Genomic DNA, 25,154 nt, shown 5'->3' on the forward strand with positions numbered 1-25,154 from the left:
AAATGGGGCACTGCCATCACCTCCAGCCCATCGCAGTCACATATTCCAGCCAGTCCTTCAAACACCGGGTCCCCAGTCAGGTGCCCCTCTCTCCACCCCAGAGGCCTGCAGAGGTGCCTTTCCCTCCTGTTAAGTGCTGCTCTGTAACTCAGAGGGACAGGACAGTGTGGCCTCAGGGGCAGAAGTGGCCCATGGGCACTGCAGAACACAGCACAGCACAGTGCCCTGCCACCTGCCCTCCCTGGGCAGCCAGGCCTGGAGAGGCACCACATCCAGCTGGAAAATGGGTGCCTACACTCACCCAGTCTCTATAAATTCCCTGATAAAACCTCAGCCGTGCTGTAGAAAGCAGAGGATCAGCAGTAGCTCAGCACCTCCTGTTCCTTACCTGAGCTACACCCAAGTGTTCTGTTTGCCTGGACGCTGCAATGGGATCAATCCCTCCTGCACCAAGGTTCTCTCTTAGCAGATGCACAGAAAATTAAATCCTCAAGCGGCTTCAAAGCACCTTTAAAAGGGGCAGTGTGATTGCCCTGTGCACTTAGAACAGGCACACAAAGTTTACATGCCAAGCCTCCACCCTTCCAGCAAACCTCACACACATTTATTATGCTATTAATAAAAACCCAGCCTGATGAATGGCACAATTGCTCTGATCAGCTATGCATTTATGTACACAGCAGTAGCTGTAGCTAATATCCATAACTTCTGTGAAATTCTTTACCTAAGATGTTAACAGCATACTCCCAATTTCTCCACTACAGAAAAAAACACGTTTTATAATCTGGGACCACATTAACAAACATACAGGTGGCATCTCAAACTTTCTTCCTAGTCAAATTCTTTAATGCATAAATTGTGTCTGCTAATTTTAAAAAAGCTTGACAAAGAAAAAAAAAAAAAAGGAAAAAAGAAAGCAAAGAAAGCTTTGAAGTACTTGGGTGTACTAAAACAGAATGGCTAATGTACCAGGCACAGAAGATATTGATGAATAATTGAAGTAAATTAACCTTAAAGACTACAGCACTTAGAAAAAGAGCTTCAACTCGAGTCTTTTAAGACATTTGAAAAATTAAGACACAATATTACTATTTAAAGAGAATAATCCTTAAGGGCAAAACTAATTTTTGCAAAGCAAAACCAGAGCATGAAGACCCTACAAAATACACAACTAATTTCTGTTAACTGTATAGATCTGCTGCATTTTGTTTGTTGTATTGACAGTGCCATTATCCTACCAAAATAATCTAGAACACTATTAATGACTCCAGTTTAACACATCCCAGCAAACCATTTGGCAGAGCCCCATTCATATCCTGGCTTTACAAAAGGGGAGAAGGAAGAGAGGCAAACAAACTTGATTTTCAAAGAGCATCTCAACCATGAGCCTATAGAATTGTGAGGGGGTAACAAAACTGCTGAATAAATGTGGAATTTGGCTTTGAGAAATTACTTTATAGCATGGTCCCTTGGTGAACATTTACTGCAGGTAAGCAGCAGACAAAAAATTACCATCACTGAACTGTTTGACTTCAGCCAGTTTGTATTTAGAGAGGTGATTCCAGACTTGCATTATTCTGGGTGTGCCCCACTGCAGAGAAAATAAACAGCAGTTTTACCAAAAATAAAGGAAGTACCCTTTTGTTTTTGTAAGAAGCACCTTTTAGAAAATGTAACTAAGTCTTATTTACTATGCAGGATGTGTGAGCAGAATCTGAATTTTAGATTTCCTCAAGACTGTACCAACCTCCCATACTGTCACCATTTCCAAAAAAATGCATCAGCACCCAAGTCAGCAGTGACAGTCCCAACTCCTGCACATCTGAGCTGGCTGCTTTGCATTCGTTATGCAAATTTAAATCTCTGGAGAATCCTGCTCTAATTTGGGGTTTGGGTTGTATGTGTTTGTCTGTCAGGCACCTTATTCTACCCTGTAATCTTCACAACCACACCGTGTTTGCATAGAAGGAAACTGAAAACCCATTCTTTTTTTATTTTTTAAAACTTTATTAAATTATGCAGTAAGAACCCATCTCCACACAAGTGTTTCATTTCTGGATGGCAGAGGTATAATACATGAGCCACAGGTGAGTGCATTACCCCCTCCCTTCCCCCAGCTTCCAAGGAACAAAACAGCAGGTACAACACACTCCTGTCACTTCTCCAACACATTGTTCATAAGCTTTAACTGGAGAAAAATGAAAAGGACCAACAGTGTCAAGTGTCCTGTTCTGCACACGGATGCTCTTCACTGCAACATTCCAGCAGCTTTTCCCGCGATGTGGTGCCAGAGGGTCAGGAGCAGTGGCAGTGGAATGCGTTTGCACGGGGACTGTTAGATGCAAAGCCTGTGACTTCCCTAGAGGTAATCAGGCAATCAGAGTGCAAGGAAGGCCATACGACTGTTCAAAACTCTTACACTTCAAAGTGCATGTCCACAAAAAATTGGCAACAGAGGAGAAAGTGAATTCTAAGCCCTAGTGCGGAGGCAGAGCAGTCAGCATAGTGCAAATACTGAAAGGAACAGAGGTTTGCCAGCGGTATCCAAAAATCACCAGCCAAGCTTCCTACTCAGATGGATTGCTGCAAACCCTTTCAATTAAATTAATTTTACGCCAGTAGCGGGCTTGGCTCGATCTTTTAATTCTTGGAGTTTGACAGAAAAATGCTGTATTGGAAGTGTGGTTTTACTCTGAAAAGTGACTAAAATGGCATTAAGGATCTTCCTGTATTTTTCAGCAACTGTGCATCATGAATTCACCAAGTTTACATAAGAGAAACCTTTTATACAGAGCTACCATGAATTTATCAGGGCTCCGAATGCCAGGGTGCATTTCTGCTTTAGCTGTCAGCACCTTTACAATCCTGCAGTTGTAGCTGAATTCTGTGGGGTTTGTTTCCCCACAAAGAAAAGGAAGTTGCCTTTTCCTAAAGCTGTCCTACTTAAAAAATGAAGCAAGAAGTCTTTTAGACAACCAGCAGAAAAGCAGGACCTTGATCTAAGGAAGATGATGCCATTTTTAGAGAGACTTTTCTGACCATAATCACACTTTGAGAACTGATTTAAAAAAACCTTGGTGGAAGATTCCCTATGGATGCATTACTGAACAACCATCTATAGAAGAAATATGGCAAAGGAAAACTACTTTGCAGAAATCTTTACAGATCTAGTTGAACAAAAAATTTGAGAGTCCTTCATTTCTTGGATTATATGTATACCTCTGTGAAGTGAAGCACTAGAATTTACAAGTGTGAAATAAAAGGATTAGGAAAATGAAGTAAAAAGCATATCACTCTACCTCCACCAGAACATCACTTTATTGTTTACCTGTCATCAACAATGTAAAACTCTACTAGATACTCTATCCTGGTTTTTAAAAAGGTAAAGATTACATTGGATTAGCTACGTAGTAGTACGAAAGAAACTACAGCAATCACAGTAGAATGAGATTGGAGGGACAATTTGAATTACAAAAAAGTGTACACTGCAAGCAGAGGGAAGTGCACATTAAATCAAATGCCTGTAGGAATCATTACTTTTAAATGCACAGTGACAATTTTGAGAAACTGTACATAATAGAATCACAAAAATGACTTTAAAATAACCAAAATTACATTTTGTGTTTGACCATCCAACTCATAAGTAATCATTGATGTTCTATATTTTCAGTGCTTTTGGAAAAATTGTTTACCAAACAGAATTTAAGTTGTTAATTTGACTAAACTGTGAAGTAGGATCGAAATAAAAAGAGTATTGGAAGTACGCCTAACCTACAAGAATAAGCCAAGAGGGGTGTATGCAAGGAGAGGCTGGGAGGGAGGAGTGAAAGGAAAGAGGAAAGGGAGAAGAGAACAAAGGCTTCTTCTTCTATCTCAGAAGTTCTTCCAATGCAGCGTGTATCTGATGTACAGCTCTTTGTTTTCAGTCCATTTCTGAATTGTGTAGCCTTTTCCCATACTAACTGGTCAACTCAACCAGCACTGCTGCCACGTAACAAGAGGAACAAGGATCTGAATGCATCAAATCTGCCCTTGCTGTGATTTCTTCACGGCCCCATTTTTCTGTTTTTCTTTGAACAGGGTTCGGTGTTTCCTGAATTGTTCACAGGGTCAGGTGGAATTGAGTTCCAAATCACTCTGCGGTTTGTAGCATCCTGATTTCTCTCTGCAGCTGACCCCCAGCCACGTTTGCAGTTCTTGCGGAGCAGAAAGACAAACCGTGTTGCTCAAGCGGTGGCTCTCACCCTTGGCCGTGGGGGTTGCAGACCATTGTGTGTAGCGTATCCCTGAGTGCAGCTATCCTGCAGGATCACTCCCCAGTGCACCGAGATTTCCCAGGTTTCCTCAGAGTAAGCCCCAGTTTGCATCACCACGGGCTGTGGTGCGGCTGCGGATGCCTGAGGCCGAGTTGATTCTGGTGGATGTCTGACCTCGCTGAACCAGACCCAGCTGCTTCTCCCTACTCATACCCAGGCAGTCCAACCTTCATACAGCTGAGCCAAGTTATCTAGATTAGTTGCTTCCTTAATCACAAAGTCAACCTATTAAAAAGGTCAAAGAAGGAATTAAAAATAAGCTGGAATTTTAAAAATGTCTAAGTGATCTTAGAATTTACTGTTGAATGTCACCTGCAAGTATCTCACTGAAAAAAACCTAAAGTAACTGTAGACTTACTTTGTGCAGTCCACAAAAGCAGCAGGAAGCTGTACTGCCAAAAAAAGATCACATCTCATTCACAGCCCCTATCTTGAAAGTAGCCACACCATTCTCAAATAGATGTGGACAACTGTGTCCCCTGACTCGTTGCCCGGAGACAGAAGTGGTTGTGTTATGTCAGTGAACAGACAAGTTCTGTCCCTTGGGCAGCTGTACAGACCTCGTGTTCTCTCTGGCTATCAGCAGCTGGGGAAGAAATGTTAGCTTACTGACAGACAAAAGGCAGTTTTATCTAATTCATGGTTTTACATCAACTTGCCATACGAAAAACAAAAGTATATGACAAAGAAACAAATAAACAAGAAGAATGCAGCAATACAAGGCAGCAGCAACCTTCATTTGCACTACAATAGCTCCCACCCCAGAGGAACCCCCAATTCCCAACAGGATTTCAGCCCTGAAGGCACACTTCAGCATACACACCTGCTAATTAGCATGTACTGAGAGCAAGGAGCAGTGCTGGAACCTTATTTTCAACTCACCTGTTCAGCCACAGACATTCTCCTGTTGGGATCCACATCTCGGCCCTCTAACTTGGCTTTGACCCGCTTCCACACGCTAACTGCGTAGGAATTCCTCTCCTGCACAGCTACAGGAACAAAAGAAAGCAATGCAACTTGGAGTTCCTGCACAGAAACCCACTGAGGGTTTGAGGTTTTTTGCTGTCAGTGGTAATTGCTGTGGTAACAGTGGGAACCAACTAATTGTTGGTTTTCTTAAGGTTTGTATTTACCTTTTCCTGTTTTAGGGTCCCTGGCTGTCTTTTTGGGACTACAAGCAACACTTTTGCCAGTTCCTGGGACTGTGTTCGGAGGAGTATCTGCTGATGTTGCAAGATTTTTCTGAATTAGCTTTCTTGCATTCTGTGACATAACCTCTGGCTGAGTTTTCTGCCCTGTATTGCTCCGTACAGCTGTAGGGAAAGTTTAAAAGTGCTTAAAGTCTTCAAAATAATAGCATATCATAGAGGCAAGAAAAAAGCACAATTAAATGCACATCAAATAGATCAGTTTTCCAGAACAAATGCATTTTAAATTTGCATTTTAAATTCTGCACCAGTTTTTAATTTTTCCATTTTCTAAATGGAAAGTAGTTTTGTGTAAACAAGTAGTTTTATTCCACTGCCAAGAATTTATTTATATGAAGCAAACTGTCTGCATTTCAAAGTTCAGTAAGAGCTATGATGCTCTTTCTAATTTCAATTCCTGGTTGTTCCATGTTTGTACTTTAGTAAGTATTACCTGCAGCAAAGGTTGGCTGATATGTAGCAGCTGAAGTTGGGCTGGAGCATTCATTTGCTGTATCCGTGACTAAGGGTGATGCAAACCCCACCAGATTATTGTAGACACTGGGAAAAATAATGGAGTTGATAAATACTCGTGCAACTACTTGACTTACTGAAAACCCCAAAATTAAATTAATTCAAATTCTGCAAGAAGATTTCTGAGTTCTAAGAAAATCATCAAGTATGTGCCCCATGATGCGTTCCTGCTACATGAAAGCAGACATGCAAAATGCCTTTTCTCACCTGAGACAAGGTAACTCTCTTACCTTTGGCTCTGTGTTTTAAGCTCTTTCAAGGTGGGAGTTATTTCCTGCAGCATTTCAACATGTTCCTGACTGCGGACTTGACCCATAACCTGAACTAATGTAAACAGAACTGTCTGAATATTATCTTGCCACGATTTATATTCACCCAGGAACTGCCTAACACTGTTCTCATAGGGAACATCTTCACCATCTGCCAAAGCTGCTTCTTCATCCTGTAACCAAGACGTGCAAAAAGGTTAACTGCTATATTTTGGCTAAGAGAATAAAGTGGAGCCATTTCCTAGCCATTTCAGCCCTTCTGTTTGTCATTTCATTACAAATAACTGTAATTGTCACTAGTTATATGCAAAGAAATAAATTTTTAAAATTATAATTTTTTTTACAGATTAAGAACCAAAAGTATTTATAAACACAGTGTTTCAACTGCCAAGAGAGAGAAAAGGTTCAGTTCAACCAAAGCCTGCTAGGGCTAATGCTAGAAAGTTTTGTGAATTCTTGAACATGCACTTTATGTCTTGAACTCCATATGCACAAAAAGCTACAACAGTCATTTTTCTTAAACTGCACTGACATGGGTTGGAGGAATAAGTTTAACAATATTTCAGGCATACCTTTGCCATAGCTTTCAGTAGATGTTTGACATCTCCAAGCTGTCTGTTATGTCCCGTGAGCACAGTTTTAATACTATCCACCAGATTCTGAATTGTTTCACAAACTGTTTCTATTTGTTGTTCTCTTTCTGTTTGTACTGTTCTCTGTGTAGATATCTCCTGGCTCAACTGCTTGTGAGCTGAGTGAAGCCATTCAGAGCTGCCAATGGGATGTTCGAGACCAGTGCCCTAAAAATAACAGAAACATTTCTTTATCTGTACCCAGAGATAAAATTCCCATGAGTGTAGATGGCAGTGCCAAGTATTCATTCAGCTGACATCCTAAACTCTGCAGCCACACTCCACCTGAGGGTACACACAACACAGAATGGAAGACAACACTGAGAAGTCCTGATTGTGAAACGTTTGATGTTGCTTTGCTCTGTGCTTACCACTCTCTGCAGCAGGCGAAGCTCCAGGTCAGACACTGAGCTGTTGAACTGGGATGCAAAGGAGCACATCTGCTGACAGCGTTTGAGCAGCTCAAACAATGCAGCATCAAGGTTCAGGGCCTCTGCTGTCCTTGTACGTAAACTTTCAAAATGGATGATATTACTGCAAAGGAAAGTGACCTGAAAATCAAAGCAAAAGTAAGAAAAATTATTCCACTTCAACTGCCTAATTAGACAAACAGTGCTTTTTTCATGTGCTTTGAAGTGAGGATTTTAAATGCACAGATACTGCTCTGGTACAGTAGCAGTGTCATCTCAGGGTCATCCAACCCTGCAGCAATTCTCACAAACATTACTTCTACTGCTTTCAAGGGGGATTCCCACAAGTATTTGGTTTTCCATGTTTGCTCTTTAGATGCAGAGCAGAGAAGTATCTTCTACACAAACTGAGTAGGAAATGAGGAGTGAACACGCTCATGGAGTCAAAAGCACTGTACTTATCTGTAGTACCTGACTTGCTCTTTGACTTTCTTTCAGTACAAGGTTTCTTCTTTCAGCAATAGTGGCATCAAAATCCTGCAAGACTGGGGCCAGGGCAGGATTAGCACCTCCTGCCCACTTTAAACGCTGCTCAATACTTGCTTCAAGTGCTGCTAGTTTCTCCTGCAAGGGGAAGAAAAAACCCATCTAAATAATTCACAGTGATATACACCACTCTATGCCTGACTTTAAATTATTTAGCCATATATAACATACAGTCACTTTCTTATGTCCATATGTGTAAAATACTGAGGCATTCATGACTGACAGATGTTAATTTATGCTGCTTAAAGTTTATTTCCAGTACACACCACAACTGGATTTGATTGTTATAGAAAGTCTACCTGCCTAGATTTTAACTCACAAAAAAAAAAGGCAAAAGTAATCAGATTTCTAGACTAAGAATTATATAATATCATAGGAGTCCCTCCATTATTTTGCAAATAATTCACTAAATTTTTATAAACAGTACCTTCACAACTAAAAAAGGAAATTAAAATTCAGGAAGCTAAGTAATATTTAATAAACAATTAAACATTCTATATCACTGGCACCAAAGAAATCTAAAATACTGAGCAAAGCCACAGCCCACAAACCTTAACACACAGAAGAATTAATTTGCCCATTTCTACAAAGGGAACTTCTGATATTTAGCTACCAAAAACAATAGTAAAGATGATCTAAGGCAGGCAAAGAAAGAGCATTACTAGCCTTCAGAAAGAAAGGTACTGTCACAGATTTGTATTTTTCTTCAAAGATTACTGCTATTGCAAAGAACATTTTGGAAGAGACAGCAACATCAAACAATGTAGCAGTACCCATCAGACAGACTGCAAGAGATCAGTGACAATATCCCCACCTCTGTGTAAGAAAGCAAAAGCCAGATGAGGGAATTTGGAGGTGGCAGAAGGTTTTACAGCCTGTGCCAGTCACATTTTGATGTGCTGCTCAACAGCCCTCCCACAACTGTCATACCTGGACCGTGGCAATGGAAGCTTCAATCTGACTGAGTGTGTGAAGTTTCTTCTTCATGCTGGCTAAAATTGCTGATCGAGGTGGAGGAGTGACAGAAATTGCCTGGGGGCGACTGATGAGGAGGTCTTCATGCTGCCACTTTAAGAAAGTAACAACAACACTTCATTATCAGTATTGCTCAGCACAAAATGCTTTGCATCACAAACAGCAATTCCAGGGCTCTGGTAGCCTTTATTAGTAAGGGCACTTCAAAGGGCTGTGTGTCAGACAGCACCAGCACAGCTCAAGGTTCTACATCATCCAAGAGCATTGTTAAATTATACAAGTAGTTGCAAATTATGTTTTGCTGGCTGGGATGTTTATACCATTAATCAGTCCACTAACTTATTAGAAGCAATTTACACACCTTTTTTTTTTTTTTTTTTTGACCTAAGGGAAAAGCCATCAATATTTAGAAACAATTCACTTGTGATACATTAAAACCAAGACAATTTTGCTTTCCAGTCTATGAAATGATTTATTAACTGACCTGGAGAAAGCCTTGCTCCTTAACCTACAAACCACTATAAAATAAAGATCACTGACACAACTGGATACCTGTGTAAAGGTACACAATGGCATTTACCTAAAGCCTCACAAGAGCATTTGTGAGGACTGATACTGCTGCTATTTCTATTTTTAATGAAGCTAAGAGTAGGGCAAAGAGACAGACAATACATAAAAAATTTGAAGGAAAGGTCCCAAATGACATTCAGCAGCTCATACCCTCTGTTCTAAGCCTTCCCCTTAGAAGAAGGCTTAGAAAGTACCTTAAAGTCATAATCTGCTTGAGAAAAAGGGGGAGAATGGGACAGCATTGCTGGTAAGAAAGCCAGTAAATGACCTATCTTCTAAAAAACAACTTCATGGCTATTGAAAAAATTAAATTTATTGATTTAAAAAATTTACACACTGCAGAATTTGCTTCTTGTAAAGCAGCTAGCCTTCAAAAAAAGCTAGCAATAACACTGTTCCTTATATATTTGCAGCATAATTAAAACCAAAAGACCTTATGAAGTCCATTAAAATCCCTCAGACCTTATTCAACAAAGCATGATGTTTGCTGTGCTCAGACACTAAGTCAGGCCCAGTTTTCCCAGCCCAGGCTGGGCTCTCACCTGGAACATGGCAATGTGCAGCTGCACTCTCTGCAGGCTGGTCTTGCACGAGGAGATGCTGGTCTCCAGCCTGCGCACCAGGTCGTGCTTCTTCCAGGCTGTGTCGTAGGAACTGGCCAGGACTGTGGCCCTGTTCATCACCAGCTGAGAGAACTTGCCCACCTGGATGTTGTGCTCCACGGCCTTCTTGCACAGGTCATCCACAGAAACTTTGCTTTCTGCCCCGAAGTCTTTAGCCTCTACCTGAGCGATGATATCGACACCCAGAGCGCTGATGAAGCTGCACAAGGTCAGGCCCAAAGCTTGATTGGGAAGGCCAATCAAAAGCTGCCTCACAAAGTCTGCTGTAAAGGCCTTAATTGGCTTGGCCATTTGATCTTCACTAAAACAAGAGTTCCTGTAAAGGGCTTTCACATTGACAATTTGAACAGGTCCATTTACTGCATTCTGGTCTTCAAGTGAACTGATTCCTTTTAAAGGGAGAGAAATAGCATTTTTGTTATAAACAAAACATTTGATGCATCCAGATGAATAATACTCAACTTACAAACACAGCAAAAGCACAGGAATTCATTTTTAGTTTCTGCTTCCTTACCACATATCAAGGCTAAGTTACAGCAAAGGGACCATTTTACGTTCTTCTGAACAGGATGAGAAGTGGAAAAAGGCATACTGAACATTTGAAAACATTTATTTACCTGAGAGTGTCTTAGAAAAGGTACCACAGAGCCTGAAAAATTCTTTAATTGTTTGCAATCTCTTCAAAAAGAAAATTTCCTCCAGAACTTGCCGATTATTGTCATCATCAAAGAAGTTAACTTGGGTGCTGCGGGCTTCCCGAATTATGTCAATCTTACGCCAAGCAAGAGGGATCTCCATCTTGTTTAGCTGAGCAAAGTAAAGGAAATTAATTAGTTTGGGTTTTTTTAAGGTTTCCTAGTTCTGACTCAAACAGTACTCCAAAAAGAACAAATCCATACCTTTTCAATCAATAAACCAAATGCAGTTTCCACTTGAGCAAACATTCCATCAAAAGCTACCAAAAGCATCTGACCAGCTGACATTTTGGGAGTTTCATCAACTGAACCATTTCTTGGTTGAATCAGTTCACCATACTGAGCATGAAGTACTCTTAAAAGGAAAAAAAGAAAGAAAATTTACACGGTTTCACTTAGTCCACAATAAACAGGATTTTCTTAAACTGATTCCACAGATTCACTGTACCACTGATGGAGCCTCCCCAACTGCACCTTTGAATTGTTTTGTTGTGCAGAAGTACCTACCCAGAAATGTACTGCCCCACGTTACAAATCTTTCTGTTTGCTCAGTGTTTTGTCTCATTTTGCTTTTTAATCTAGTCACTGACTCATTAAGCAAAAGCTGCTCATCAAACCTCCTGATGAGGAGTGCCATGGTTACAAGCTCTCCCTTTCACAGGTTCCTCCCACAAACTAATGAACTCGTTGCTATTTTTAGCATCCTTTACCTTCAAATACAAAATCACAAGGATGTGTTTTGGAAGAAGTTGACTACCAGAAGTCAGCCTCAAGCAGATGTAAATGGAAATTGCCACAGCTCCATATTTCTGTGTATGCATGTGGATAAACACACAAACATGCAGAGAGGAAACTTCAGCACACACTTTAGACCCTGCACTCTGTTTAAGGCTTTCTTGGGCAAGAAAACCCTGTATATCAAATAAAAATAATTTTAGAAAGCTAATGTTCTTCAGTCTTCACTCTCTCACACCTAAAGTAAAAAAAAAAGGTGATTTACCTTGCAACATCAATGTAATGAGTGTGTGTCTCCTCCTCTATTCCCATAGCAGCATTTCGTAAGTAGGCTTGAAGGGATTCAACCAACGTCTGCAAGGGGACTCCATCAGTTGTCTGCTCTATCAGATTATCCAATTCATGGAGCATACTTTCTAAGGTATACTCTCCCTTCATTAAGCACCTAAGTGCTTCAGGGAAAATGATCTGTCGGAAGTTGGAGTTCAATTCCTGTTGGGAAGTAAGATGAAAAAGTAAGACATTTTCCCTCTCAAAAAATACACATCCAACATCTTTTGTCATTTTAATACTACACCACCATGCAGCAGACATTATCTAAAATAGAACATGATGGTGGACAGCCAAGAGTCAAAAGTCTGCTCTTTGATTAACTCTGGAGAAATCAGGAATACATTAAACCCTGTACAAAGCCAAAGGTTGGAATCTGCAGCAATGCAGCAACATCATCTCCACAGCAGCAATACCTGACAGCCATCCTCAGCAGAGGCTGGGGGGCAAAGCTCATAATTTGTGAAGTGGTTTCAGCAGTGTCAGCTTTTCTTTTCCATTACATAACTATAGGGAAATTAAATTATTTACTGAATTTATGATTTGCTGAGCTGATTGGACTACACAAAGTAGCCAAAACTTGCCAGGCAGTGATAGTTTTGCCACAGAAATCAATGTAGGGAAGGAAAACAGTACCTTAAGTAGCACAGAGCAGAATGCAGCAGAGGGCTAAAGGCAGCTACAGAAAGAACCAGTGTGCTCTGTCTCCAAAAGGAGATGGAACATGGAAAAACTGGTTATCTGGACTGCCCAGTGAGAAGGGAGCTCAGTGAGTACATCTTATCTGAGAGCTCACAGGAAGGACAACAATGTGTGGGTGAAAGATCTCCACTGCACTGCAGTCAAACTGCTGCCATGCACATTTCTGAAACAATTCTGCAACGTTACTATTTCAAAGAGGAAAAAAATGAAGTGAAGAATATCCAAATGCACTTATGCAGGTTGATAGGAAATACCTCTCAAACAAAATACAATTGAACCAAACACCTCAAAAATCTGTTTATCCTGCCAAAGTCTATAAAGCACATCAGTCTTCAGCAGATATTTCACTCTGACTGCCCTTCATGGGTTTTTTGTTTATTAATGTGGAAACGTTTCTGAACCACAAAATTATAAATGCATTTTTCTCCTTCCAGTATTGGAGACAGGGGCCTGTACAACATGTTCTCTGAGTTTATTTGAAACTATTTGATTCAGATGAAAATAGGTAAAGTTTAGCAGGAGCAGAAAACAGAAAGATCACAGTCTGAACAGTTTGGAAGTTGTTCTGCACTGCCAGCAACAGAACAGAAAAATGAAAAGGAGTCATGAAGCTGGTGTGTCTGTAAAGCTGATACCAACCTCCTCCTCATGGTTACTTACTTGGCAGCAGCTTTTACAATTTGTCATGTATAGATCAAAATGGTTTCTTTCCATTTCTTTCCATTCAACCAATAAAAATATAAATATAAAATGACAACAGCAAATGCCTGTTCAGCTCAATTAGATACAGCAATCAGGAGAAAGACTTATGAAAATCTCAGCAGCATCATAAACATTTAATATGTTATTAAGAGTGACTTTGCTGAAGCCTTCAAGGATGGGGGCCAAGTAACACAGAAGAGTCACCTGAAGTGAGATATACACTCCATTGGCTAAGTGAACAGCCTCTGATGCTTCCATGGGGTTGGGAATGTCCAGGTCCTGGGGTACAAGGTGACACTGCTTCAGCAGCTGCACCAGGCACGTGACGTTCCCACTCATGCTGCAGAGCTCCTCCAGGAACCAGGCTCCATCTCTGGAGGTCAAATCAACCAGCTGCTCTCCAGCACTGGACGCTGCCCCCTCCATCATCAGGTTCCGCCTGCAGGGTTGAGAGGCTCAGACACGGCGCCGGCGGCGCTATGGACACCCACGGCCCCAGATCCCCTCAGCCCACAGCGCCCCACGGCCCCTCAGCCCCAGAGCCCCACAGCGCCCCACGGCCCCAGAGCTCCCACAGCTCCAGAGCCCTCACGGCCCCAGAGCCCCAGTGCCCCTCAGCCCCACAGTGCCCCACGGCCCCTCAGCCCCAGAGGCCCATGGCCCCTCAGCCCCAGAGGCCCACGTCCCCTCAGCCCCATGTCCCCTCAGCCCCCACAGCTCCAGAGCCCCCACGGCCCCAGAGCCCCTCAGCCCCACAGCGCCCCACGGTCCCTCAGCCCCAGAGGCCCATGGCCCCAGCCTCACAGACCCACGGCCCCAGAGCTCCTCAGCCCCCACAGCCCCTCAGCAGCCCCACGGCCCCTTGGCCCCTCAGCCCCATGGACACCCAGAGCCCCTCAGCCCCCTCGACACCCAGAGCCACCCGGCCCCCCGGACACCCAGAGCCCCCCGGCCCCATGGACACCCAGAGCCCCCCGGCCCCATGGACACCCAGAGCCCCTCAGCCCCCCGGACACCCAGAGCCCCACAGCCCCATGGACACCCAGAGCCCCCCGGCCCCACGGCCCCTCAAGCCCCAGAGCCCCATGGACACCCAGAGCCCCCCGGCCCCATGGCCCCCTCAGCCCCACGGCCCCCTCAGCCCCACGGCCCCCTCAGCCCCACGGCCCCCTCAGCCCCATGGCCCCCAGCCCCAGCAGAGGGCCTGACCTGGTGAGCGTGCAGAGCGCGGAGATGATGACGCTGGCCAGGCTCAGCGAGCCCTCCTCGCCGTTCTCGTGCAGGAAGACCTTGATGCAGCGCTCGATCTCCTTGAGCTGCTCCTCGCACACGGGCACGCTGCCGGCCTCCTGCTTGAGGCGCTCCACCTGCCGGATCAGGCGGCTGTTGATGTCGGCGGCGTAGCGCTGCAGCGTCATCTCCGTGGCCGTGACAAACTGGCAGGTGCTGGGCGCCGGCTGCGGGGCGTACTGCACCTCGTACCTGCGGGGACAGGTGTGACTCAGCCTCCCCCGCTGCTGACACACGGCACTCTGCTGGGGAAAACCGCTCCTGTGTCACTGACCCCTTCGCTCTACCACCACAGGTTGATGACTACTCAGAAAATGCTTTTACAAGGTCCTAAATGCACCATGTTCTACACCTAGGAAGGTGGGAGGACACAAGACACCAAGGACAACTGTGCTCGAAGCAAAGAATGAATAGAAGATAAAAAGGGAGATTTCAGAGGAAATGATCAAGTATAATCTACATCTTTTAGGACAAGTCATAATAATGTTGAAATAGCCTGATCTTAGAAGAAAAAAAGAACCAGAAACTGCTTGAAAATCTACTAGATTAAAAAAAACCCCAATCTTTCCTTCTTGATTTTTAAATACTATTACCAAAATATCACTATGAGGCCACAAAGGTGAATCCTCCATTTGCTCATTACAGGACAATGTTACCTGATTTTCATGTTAAAGTACACAGATTTAACTCTGGAATGGTATTTTTAAAGCAATTTTTAATATTTACTCCTAATTCCTGGAATAATAACTCAATCTTGGTTTACTTTACAACTAAGACAGGTCCTTGAAAAAGTATTTATTTTAATGATAAAATTAGGGTAGTAGATTGAAAATTATGTTCTATGAACACGTACTTATTCTGTCAACTTACTTCCTAAAGATATCCTGACAACGCTCTACTGTCATGTTACAGATGAGTTCTTCCATCCAGGTCTTCCACTGCTCTATCCGGTGCTTCTGGAACACAGCTTTGGGATACTGCAGAGCTACTGTTGCATAGTTGTGCAATTGTTCCAGGCAGCCACGTAACACAGACCTTCTCTGCTGCAGAAGGGCCCCAACCTCTCCCTCCAGCTGCTCACACTGACTGATGAGATGTGCCTGGCCTGCATTCTGCAGAAAGGCTGTTGCTGGGACATAACTTGGAGGACCTTTTAAGAAAGAAGATTAAAAATAAAGATGTGTCTTATACTGCACAAATACTGAGCATTAACACCTTTTCAAATTTTTTTTTTTTTTACTTGTGATAAAGGAAGCATAGAGAACTCATACTGAGAATTTTGACAGGTTAAGAGAATCTCATGCCCAGGTAGGATAAGATGGGCAAATTCCTTCAGACAGCTTAGCACTGAAACCTCCAAGTGCTCTAAATAACTCTTTGAAGAAACCCCTTTTTTTTAATTTATTACATACAGATTAATGCCTTTAAGTTAGAGGATACTCATAATGCCTCCTGATAATAAACTCAAGTTATTTTCAAACCATTAAAACCATCAAACCACCCCCAGAAATACTGTTTTGTACCTAGGTCCATTTGTGTGCTAATTTCTTGGAGCAGACTTGCAAGTTGTGTTGCCTCTAAATTACTGAAGGCAGTTTGGTAATGGGTTATCCACTGCTCAAACTCATTCAGCTTCACCTGGATGGCCTCCTGGACAGCTCTTTGTTGGGACTGCAACTGTGTGTGCTCAGAATACCTGAATCATTGAAGCCACAGAATCAAGTAAGTACTACAAGAAAGAAAATGCTTCACACTACAGAATACAGAACAGTATTGAACAATACAACTGTTAACCAGGAAATGAATGTGTTCTCACCAAGTACATACAACTATGTTGCATTATTAATTAATTCTGTTTGCCTACAGAATAATTAATGCCTGTGCCTACTCAGGCAATTCTGAAATACTTGATTAATTTCAAATAGCATTCAAAAATAACTTAAAGAATTAGAAACTTATAAGAAAAGATTTTTGCACTATTTATATGCACTATCAATAGCTCCCTTATGTGGGTTATTATGATGGGACACCACATTCAGAACATTCCCTCTCTTGCCTCGAGGGTCAAGTGGGGAACTTGGACTAGCACAGGTTATATTGATGGAGCATGAGGTGTAGGACATAAATAAGATTATTTAGTAGGAAAAGGTTTCAGTAGTTCTTCTGTACAAGGAGTGACCTGCTTACTGCAAGAACAGCTTTTACTCAGCTATTCACTCACAGATTTCTAACATTTAACCCATAAGTACATTGCTAAAACACCTTCTGTGTTTCTGACACAATTCCTGGCTCCTCTGTACCTGTGCTGAAGTGTGTGGGAGGGATGATCCACTCCTTCTGCACCTTCCAGAAATTCTATCTCTTCTAGCAGTTTTCCTTGCAACTTTTCTACATCTGTTAATTGCTCCTGCAGGTTCAGGTACTCTTCTAAACTACTGTCCAGTTTTGGCAGCACAGCAAGCATTTCATCTCTGTTCTTAAACCAGTTAACCTGCAATCAAGACACAGATGTTACTGAACTGCAATAAATCAAACTGGCAAGATAAATAAGATACAGCAGAATGCAATTCTTCAACAATGCCATTCATCTAGCACTGCTTCCAGTGCTACAACTGCCCAATCTTAGCATTCTTTATTTAAACTGCTCTCTAAACCTCTGCTTTTATTCTCCTAGCCCAGATACAGGCAAAGCACTAAAACATTTTAGTGTTTTAGAATTAAACATGCAGAAATTGAAAATTAAATACTTGCAAGTTCAATATTAGCACTTCCCTTCATACAAACTTAATTTATCACAATAAAACTCATGAACTGTTGCTGATATATGATCATATCTTTCCCCCACTCCCAAAATGCAAATAAAAGGAAAGCACAGAGCTTGCTTTGGTTTAAAAACAGAAAATTGCTGTAGTAAACTCACCTTTATCTCAGCCACTCTGGAGGAGAAGAGGCTCCGTGTAATGTCCCTCTCCATCTCCCTTTTGCTCTGCTTGTTTTCAGCCTGCTGGCCACCACCTCCATAGACAGCCCCAGCAAACCCTGCCTCTCCTCCAGCTGTCCAGTCCACCAGGGGATCGTACACAAAAGCTTCCAGCAGAGTAAGCAAAGTTTCTCTCCCACGCCTCATAATGTGAAGGACCTGTGTGGTATTTCAAACAGACTCTTTCTGATTCTGTGTTATCCTTGCAGAACAGTGGAAACTTAAATGCAAAAGACTGTACTTGAGTAGGCACAGAAATTCATAACCTACCCCTAACTACTACAGAGACAGGAAGAACACCACAGTGGGTACAAATGCAGCTAAGCCTGTAGGAAGATCCAGCCTTCCACACAAACTCTATGCACAAGCTACAGACACTTGAGGAGGAAAAATCTCCCTTCTTCAAGGCATTTTTCTTTTTAAAAACATATCTGTCATGTTTACACAGGATAAGTCCCAAAGGAAGAGGGCAAGCAAAACATCTCAAAAAAATTCAGGAAAAATAAAACATTTTAATCTACAATTAGAAGTCCCCCTTTCACCCTAAACTTTAGTTGTACCACTACTTGCATGTGCATTTATCAGACAATCTCATGTTTCTTAAATACTTTAGCTATATCCTGTGGTAGGTAAGTCCCATTAAAATCACAGCAGGAAGGTGAAGGCTGTATAAACCAGTATTTGGCCAGTGATGCCCCCAGTTTTCCAATCTCCTACCATACCTGTTCACAGGAAAGCCTGAACACCCCTTCCACTCCTGTCACTCCCAGTGCTGTTTCAATGTTGTGTGTCATCCGGAACGGAACCTTCTCTGGAACCCTAAGGCTCTTCCCTTCAAGATAAAAAATTAAGTTGGTTCTTTTAATTACCAAGAAAGAAAACCTTTCATTTGAATAACATAGAGCATTTTTTAAATTACCTTTTTCAAAGCAAACATTATAATCTATGTGGACAACTTCTCCTGTAGTCATATCTATAAGAACATTATCCAGATGTCTGTCTCCAAGACCAATGATGTAGCCAACCATGGACATAACTGCAGTGGATCTTGCATAAGACTTAAAAGAGAGTTTCAGGAGAAAAATTATTTGTGGGATTCCTCTGCCAACACATTGGACTGACTACCATCTTAAAACATTATTTTAAGTGTACGTGTAAAACAAATCAAGCCCAACTTATTCCAAGCAGTTTTCTATTTGTTGTTTGATGGTATCTTATAAGAGTTTTCATTCTTTAGACTGGTAATTCTAGTATAACATAGACTTATCTGGTCTACGCCCACATTTTCATTCCAGATGGCACAACTGCCAACATTTCCTCAAACTCACAGCAGTACTAGCTCTCTGAACTCACAAACACCACACCTCAGGCATTTGCTGCCCCTCATCCCATTACCACCACAGCCTTTTCTGTGTAAAATACAGTCATTGTAACTCACCTGTGTAACCCTCCACCACTCATCTGGTGTGGTACACGATGACCAGAGCTCCTTAGCCAGGAGATTCGGGGGAGTTGCTTCCATCAGCTCCTCCAGGACAGCCCTCATGACATTCAAGGGCCAGTCACGACGGGACACGTCGAGACTGAGCCCAACTGCCTTTAAAGCAGGTCCAATCTTACTGTAGTAAAGTTCACTGGGCCTAGGAACTATTCCAGGGTTCTGAGGGGTCTGGTAGGAGTCCTGAGCCTAGCAGAGAGAAAAATGGTAGCTGATGTGTTAACACAGAATATCCCAGATTTAGTTTTGGTGAGAACGAAATATGAAATCAATGCCTCGACTGGGCATGACTTCTACAGCTCAGACTGCTTTCAAAACTCAGTAGTTAAGGTCTAAATAAACTGAAAACACATTGTTTTGGCCTAATTCTACTCTCAAAGTAGATCTCAGAAATATAACTGCAAAAACTGTATTCAGCATGAAATGAGAATGAGTAAACAAGATATGGAACTAAAATAATTTCAATCACGGTTAATTCTATTTGTAAAAAAACCAGCTCTCAAATTATCATGCCAGAACAGCATTTTTATGTTACATACTGCAATTACATGTAAATTACAGAGATACAATTTTATTGACTTCTGGTGAAGTCTCAAGACACATGAACACACAGAACCTTCCTGCACTATTATGAACACAACACAATCCTTATAGGACTACGTGACTTAGAATTACAGAGCAAATAAAATAAACATTTTCCCTTCTGCCTGGCTCTACTCCGCACAGAACAGAGCCGTTACCTTTTGTGCCTGCAAAGCAGCTTCCCTCTGCTGCCAGCGCTTGTAAAGGCCAAACAGAGGGGTGGCCCCATCCACCCACTGGATGAGGCCTGACCTTGTCCCCAGCGGTGTCACCGAGTAGTGCCGCGCGTGGAACCGCGGCGTCTCCTGCCGGTTGATGGTGGCAAACATGGTGTTCACAATGGATAAGAACTGCATGATTCTCTCGTCTAGGTGCAAGTCTTCCAAACCTGCAATAGGTTTGTTTAAAAATTCAGCTTCTAGATGAAAAAGATTGTCCTGAAGCCTGAAATCTAGTGTTTTTTTAAACTTACCACATTTTAGACTATGAATATCTTCGAAATATGTAGATAAAGGATGAGTTGTTTGGCCAAAACCAAGTGTCTATGTGGTATTTACCTACCATTTATGCCAGCTTCCTGTCTGAGCAGTACACACAAGAGTTACAACATAACAAACAGGCCTTTCCCTTGCAGGGAAAACAAGGAGTCTCTAAAATTCTCTTTTAGAGGCTACATAAAGCTTCTGGAAAATTGCATCCAGCTAATCCTATCAATGCACAGGCAGAGCATTGCTTCTGATGAAAGCCTTGTAAAGAATGGATTTGACCTGTACTTTCACAAGGCAAAATTCTTTAAAGGTGAAGTGGGAGGTAGGGAAGAGAGTGCAAATGCTTCATACTCCTTTCTCTGTATCATTCAGGCAAATAAAACTAGAGTTGCACCATTCAATCTTCCCAACTTTAATACAGTCTAATTTACAACCAGAGACAGTACCTCGTATGAGAAAAATTCCATTACTTGCCTTTGAACAGGTAGGGATAGTTCTTCCCATCTGAACCCAGGAAAAGCAGCTTTTTAGGTTTGGTTTTGGTTGGCAGGATGGTGATGGTGCTGCCCACACTGTGGATGGTGACTGTGTCCCTGGTGGACACCTCTCCAGGAAGGGCGATCTCAGTGCTCATCATGGCAGCCAGCCAAGGGCTGATTTCTTCAAGCCGTAAGAGGTAACTGGCCCGTTTCTGTGCCCTCTGCTGCAAACTCAGCATTACCTGTCCCAAAGACATTGCTTGCTTTTAGGCTGATGTTCACCTTAACAGTTAGCAGTAACAACAAAAACACCATCACACAGGACTTAATGGTGGCCGTCTTCCAGAAAACAAAGATTTTTCCTGAACTCCCTCGCACCCCTGCCATGCTGCTAACCCAGATACAGTTTGGGATGAAGATTACAAAAACTAAACAGTGTCCTCTATGCAGCAAATATACCCTGTGCAGTGGTAAGAACCAAAGTCACAACAAATCATGCTCCTCAAGAGGTTTGCTCCTGTATTTATAAACATCTGGGCTGTGGTTAAAGGCAGCAGCACTCGGCAGCCTGTTTATAGATCTGAATGCCTGTTTGCTCTGCAAAGCAGAGGACAAAGTACAAGGAAAAAAGACCTATTTGCATGTAAAACCTAGCTCTGTCTAGAGCAAGGTTTTTAAAACACCAAGCTGGCTCTGGATAGACAAGTGAATATTTTGCTTCTCTTCAACCCAGAAATAAGATGACAATTGACAAAGGACCTCTGGGAAGGGTTGATCATTTGAAGGCTGCTGCACAGCCCAAGGACTACACTTAGATAAACAGAATAAACTTGTTAAAATTTAAATCAACTAAACTCAAATACCAAAGTTTCAGAAAGACCATATTTAAAAGAAATAAAGCCCTCTGCTCCCAAAGCTGACAGCACCCCAGACAGAAGAGGAAAGATTTGAAAAAAGTAATTTCAATGGGCAGAAATGCAGTAACAGACAATCAATAGAACTGGCTAGAGGCAAAAGGGATGGTGCTTTAGTGCTCAGTTTGCCCGTGCTGACTGCTGAGGAGACAGCTTCAGGCTGCAATTCTGATACAGTCAGAGAACAGCAAGAGAAAGAGAGGGTCAAGCACATGGTGCAGCAAGTGACTCTACACTGTACCCTTCCTCTTGCATGTAATACCTCTTTAAATGGGAGCCAGCTGCTTCCAGGTTTAGCAGGATTCAAAGGATTCTTAAGTTTCTCTAGTGCATTTTCAATTGCATCTCCATAGTTATCCTGAAACCACTTCTCATGAGGAGTTTCTGCAGGAGCTGCAGTGATGCTCCTCACGTGCTCCAAAGCAAACACAATGGGCTTCATCAGAGCTGTGTGCTTTTCACGCATGATTGCTATTTTCTCCTCTCTGTGATAAAAAACACAAACTTCCTCTTAATGCCACAAACCCAAATTATCTCATAATGACAGCATTAAACAACAATAGAGATTTTCAATCAATCGATTGAAACAAAGAACTTACAAAAATTATTACTTCTCTAAAATGAAGTCTTCAGATAAGATCATACCAAAATGAAGAGTGTGTCATTCCACATTGAATAAGTGTTCCAGTGAACCACATTTAAAAAAAAAAATCTGAAATGCATTGTTCATGACCAGAAATCCTGATTAGAAGCTCTGAGCAGAAATCATTTTAAGCAACTGGTTTCCTTTAATAAAGGATCTTTTTACCACTACTTGTTGAGGATGCACCACACTATAAAGAGGAGATTCAGATCATTCTATTCTCCCAATCTATGTCAGTCCTGACTACAGAATAAAAGAGGCATTGTCAAGTTTAGCCAGTTGCCCAGTGAATGGATCTGCTCTTCCAATACTATGCTCACAGGAGAGCCCAGGTGAGGGAGAAAGACAGACTTGCTCAACACTGAAAACTACAAGATGAAGACATTCTGTTTGCTCCAAATATCTGCATTGATAATGATCTCTAAATAGATTACACCCTTCATCATGCTTATACTCATTTCATCTGACTTGAAAATCAAAAACTACAGGATCTCATCATCCACAATACAATATACATTTGGTTCTAACACGTTATTACTAAAGAAATCCCAACATGGATCACAGGCAGACTGGAGCAGCAGCTGTAGCATAAAATGCTCTGAAATAAGGTCCCAGGCTTACACAGCAGCAGCTGGGACAGTATGCATTCAGGACCAACAACACTGTTGATCCATTTGTCTGTACACTTCCCCAGGAACAGTTGGTTATGATTGTCCCCTGTACTGTAGGAACAGACTTACTTCCGTAAAGTGTTGTTGTTTTGGACCCTCTTGACCTCATCCTCCAGCTGCTGGATCCGTCTGAGGACGTACATGTGCTGCTGCAGCAGAACCCCCAGCCAGAGCTCATCCCAGAGAACTGTAACTCTGCGCAGCTCAGCCACAAGCATCTGAACCTGGAGAAAGCAGGATTCACTTTGTAAAAGAACTAAAATTCACTTTTGTTTCAGTACATGAACAAGTTGGAAAAAAGACAGAGACACAGCAAACTTACAGCAGGCCAACACCCAAGACATACAAATTACATATGTGTGGTTCAAGTACCCAAGCAACATACATTTGGATTATTTACCTGCAATACCATTGTTGGATTTGCAGCAGAGAGTTTCTCCACAATTTTGCTGTAGCAGTCTTGCATCATTGCTTGATCTTCATTTAATCCAGCTTTTGTATCATCTTTACTACTTTCTTGGGAAGCTGGAGTGCTCCCTTCATCACATTCACCACCCAAAAGCTCCTCTCCTTGAATATTACCCAGCAAAGTAGGGATGGCAGAAGGCAGCTTGTTTCCTAAATTACAAACAGGTGATAAAATATTAGCTACAATAAGATATATCACTCCATCGTTTATTTAGCATCAGGTTCCTATTAAGTACAGATGAAGTATAAGAAAAATATGCAAAATCTGGTAAATCAGATTAAGGATATCAATGAGATCCCATAGTAAAAATATTCTGAAGATCAAAACTGAGAAAACAAAAAAAACCCACACCTCAGTATCATTCTATCCAGTATACAAAAATTGTAATAGCTTAAGTTTATTTGAACACTTTTTCCTTTTCTCCATACCTGAAGTCTGGGATTCACTGCTAAGTGAAATGGTTCCCACTATTGCAGGGTAGAGGATGAGATGAGGAGAGTCCTGAGCAACTCGACAGAGGAGGTTGCAGATGCTCTGACGAACGTACACTTCTGGGTGGTTCAGGCGGGAGAAAAGCTGGGGAATAATACCTGCAGAAAGAGGAAAAGGAAATCTGCTGCTTCACCTCATTCCTCTTCAAAGGAGATAGAATTTTGTTTTTAAAAGCATGTCTTTTTTTTTTTTTTTTTTTTTTTGGCACAGGGAGGACATAAATCAAAGTAGTACTAATTCACTAACTTACAAAAAAGTACAAAAGTGCAATTTTACAGCAGGTGGCCTCTTCCTTGCTGCCCACACTAACTCCATAACCTTTGAGGGAAAGGCCCTGAACAACCAGAACCTGCAGTGTAGTGACAAACAACTGCTTCTGAAACGTGTGGCTTTTGTCACACATCTTTCTCAACCACAGGGTGAAAAAATCCACCTCGTTTGTTTTTCAGAGAGGTCATACGATGTCACACTTCACAAACCACATCTCCTTTTTCCTTCCTATGTCTTCAGGTGGGGGAAGGAGAGGATCAAAATCTGTGCCACTTATCTACTTTACAATCAGAGTGTATGGCAGACTTCAACATTGTCAATGACATCACATAGTAGAAGACACTCTTTTCCTCACACTTAAATAAAAACTTAATCAAAGTACAATAAACAGCTTTCTGCATTTAGAGAAAATGCCTCAAAATCAATTTTAACAGCTAGATAACATATACTCACCTCTCCAAGGAGCAGTAGGTGTAGTTTCCAGCCCATGCTCTAGATACTGTCGAAGTTCTCCAGCATGTTTCACAAGCAATCGTAACAGTCTCAGGGTTGCCATCACAATTACATCATCAGTGCTTTGCTCAGAGGTGTTTCTTAAGTGCAGTCTGGGATCTTCTTCATCAAGTGGAACCTTGAAACAAAGAAATACTCCTGTAAGCTTAGTTCATATTATCATTTAGAGACGTTTGTAGCTTGGTTTCCACATCAATGTGAACACTAACCTGACCAGCATTGAGTTTGAGGAAAGTAAAGTATGCACTGCAGGACAGTTTATAGAGACTGAAGATTCTGTCTACAACTTTCCTCCAGACTTTAATTAATCCTTCTGTTGCATTTTCATCAAGATCTGAAAGCCAGGGACAACTTGTTAATAACTGACGCCATATCACATCCACCATATCATCTTCCTCATTGTCCTCATTTTCAGTGATTTGTAGAGTCATATCTTCATCCTAAATGCAAATAAAGGGAAAGCAGATTCGATTAAGTCCTTCAACAATTTCTACAAGCAATCTTAGTTCCTAAGTCAGTTTTTGTCTACCAACTCATGCAAGTGCATTACTTGATCCCATTACCACAGTTCATCCAAGAGGTGTGTGACCACTTAGCTAACAGATGGTTCTTGTACTGTTAACCCTGACAAGAGTTAAC

At 42.0% G+C, this 25,154-nt stretch overlaps 1 protein-coding gene across 1 annotated transcript in view; it reads right to left on the bottom strand.

Moving 5' to 3' along the window:
* Positions 1 to 1,983: 1,983 nt before the first annotated feature.
* The window catches only part of SMG1 (SMG1 nonsense mediated mRNA decay associated PI3K related kinase), a 59,148-nt gene continuing 35,977 nt past the window's right edge, over positions 1,984 to 25,154 (bottom strand). The window contains exons 34-63 of the mRNA XM_066330335.1: positions 24,725 to 24,955; positions 24,456 to 24,633; positions 23,669 to 23,830; positions 23,172 to 23,389; positions 22,841 to 22,995; positions 21,720 to 21,942; positions 20,539 to 20,785; positions 19,735 to 19,964; positions 18,935 to 19,183; positions 18,416 to 18,554; positions 18,219 to 18,328; positions 17,437 to 17,655; positions 16,817 to 17,007; positions 16,040 to 16,212; positions 15,387 to 15,666; positions 14,436 to 14,708; positions 13,431 to 13,665; positions 11,758 to 11,984; positions 10,962 to 11,112; positions 10,680 to 10,869; positions 9,982 to 10,451; positions 8,825 to 8,962; positions 7,820 to 7,972; positions 7,310 to 7,489; positions 6,879 to 7,106; positions 6,268 to 6,479; positions 5,958 to 6,064; positions 5,450 to 5,629; positions 5,199 to 5,305; positions 1,984 to 4,541 (exon numbers count right to left, since the gene is read on the bottom strand). Coding sequence (XP_066186432.1) covers positions 4,464 to 4,541; positions 5,199 to 5,305; positions 5,450 to 5,629; positions 5,958 to 6,064; positions 6,268 to 6,479; positions 6,879 to 7,106; positions 7,310 to 7,489; positions 7,820 to 7,972; positions 8,825 to 8,962; positions 9,982 to 10,451; positions 10,680 to 10,869; positions 10,962 to 11,112; positions 11,758 to 11,984; positions 13,431 to 13,665; positions 14,436 to 14,708; positions 15,387 to 15,666; positions 16,040 to 16,212; positions 16,817 to 17,007; positions 17,437 to 17,655; positions 18,219 to 18,328; positions 18,416 to 18,554; positions 18,935 to 19,183; positions 19,735 to 19,964; positions 20,539 to 20,785; positions 21,720 to 21,942; positions 22,841 to 22,995; positions 23,172 to 23,389; positions 23,669 to 23,830; positions 24,456 to 24,633; positions 24,725 to 24,955 — 5,934 coding nt within the window. The 3' untranslated portion in view covers positions 1,984 to 4,463. The remainder of the gene's footprint in view (positions 4,542 to 5,198; positions 5,306 to 5,449; positions 5,630 to 5,957; positions 6,065 to 6,267; positions 6,480 to 6,878; positions 7,107 to 7,309; positions 7,490 to 7,819; positions 7,973 to 8,824; positions 8,963 to 9,981; positions 10,452 to 10,679; positions 10,870 to 10,961; positions 11,113 to 11,757; positions 11,985 to 13,430; positions 13,666 to 14,435; positions 14,709 to 15,386; positions 15,667 to 16,039; positions 16,213 to 16,816; positions 17,008 to 17,436; positions 17,656 to 18,218; positions 18,329 to 18,415; positions 18,555 to 18,934; positions 19,184 to 19,734; positions 19,965 to 20,538; positions 20,786 to 21,719; positions 21,943 to 22,840; positions 22,996 to 23,171; positions 23,390 to 23,668; positions 23,831 to 24,455; positions 24,634 to 24,724; positions 24,956 to 25,154) is intronic.

The sequence above is a fragment of the Sylvia atricapilla genome, chromosome 15 (assembly GCF_009819655.1).
Source record: "Sylvia atricapilla isolate bSylAtr1 chromosome 15, bSylAtr1.pri, whole genome shotgun sequence".
Lineage (NCBI taxonomy): Eukaryota > Metazoa > Chordata > Aves > Passeriformes > Sylviidae > Sylvia > Sylvia atricapilla.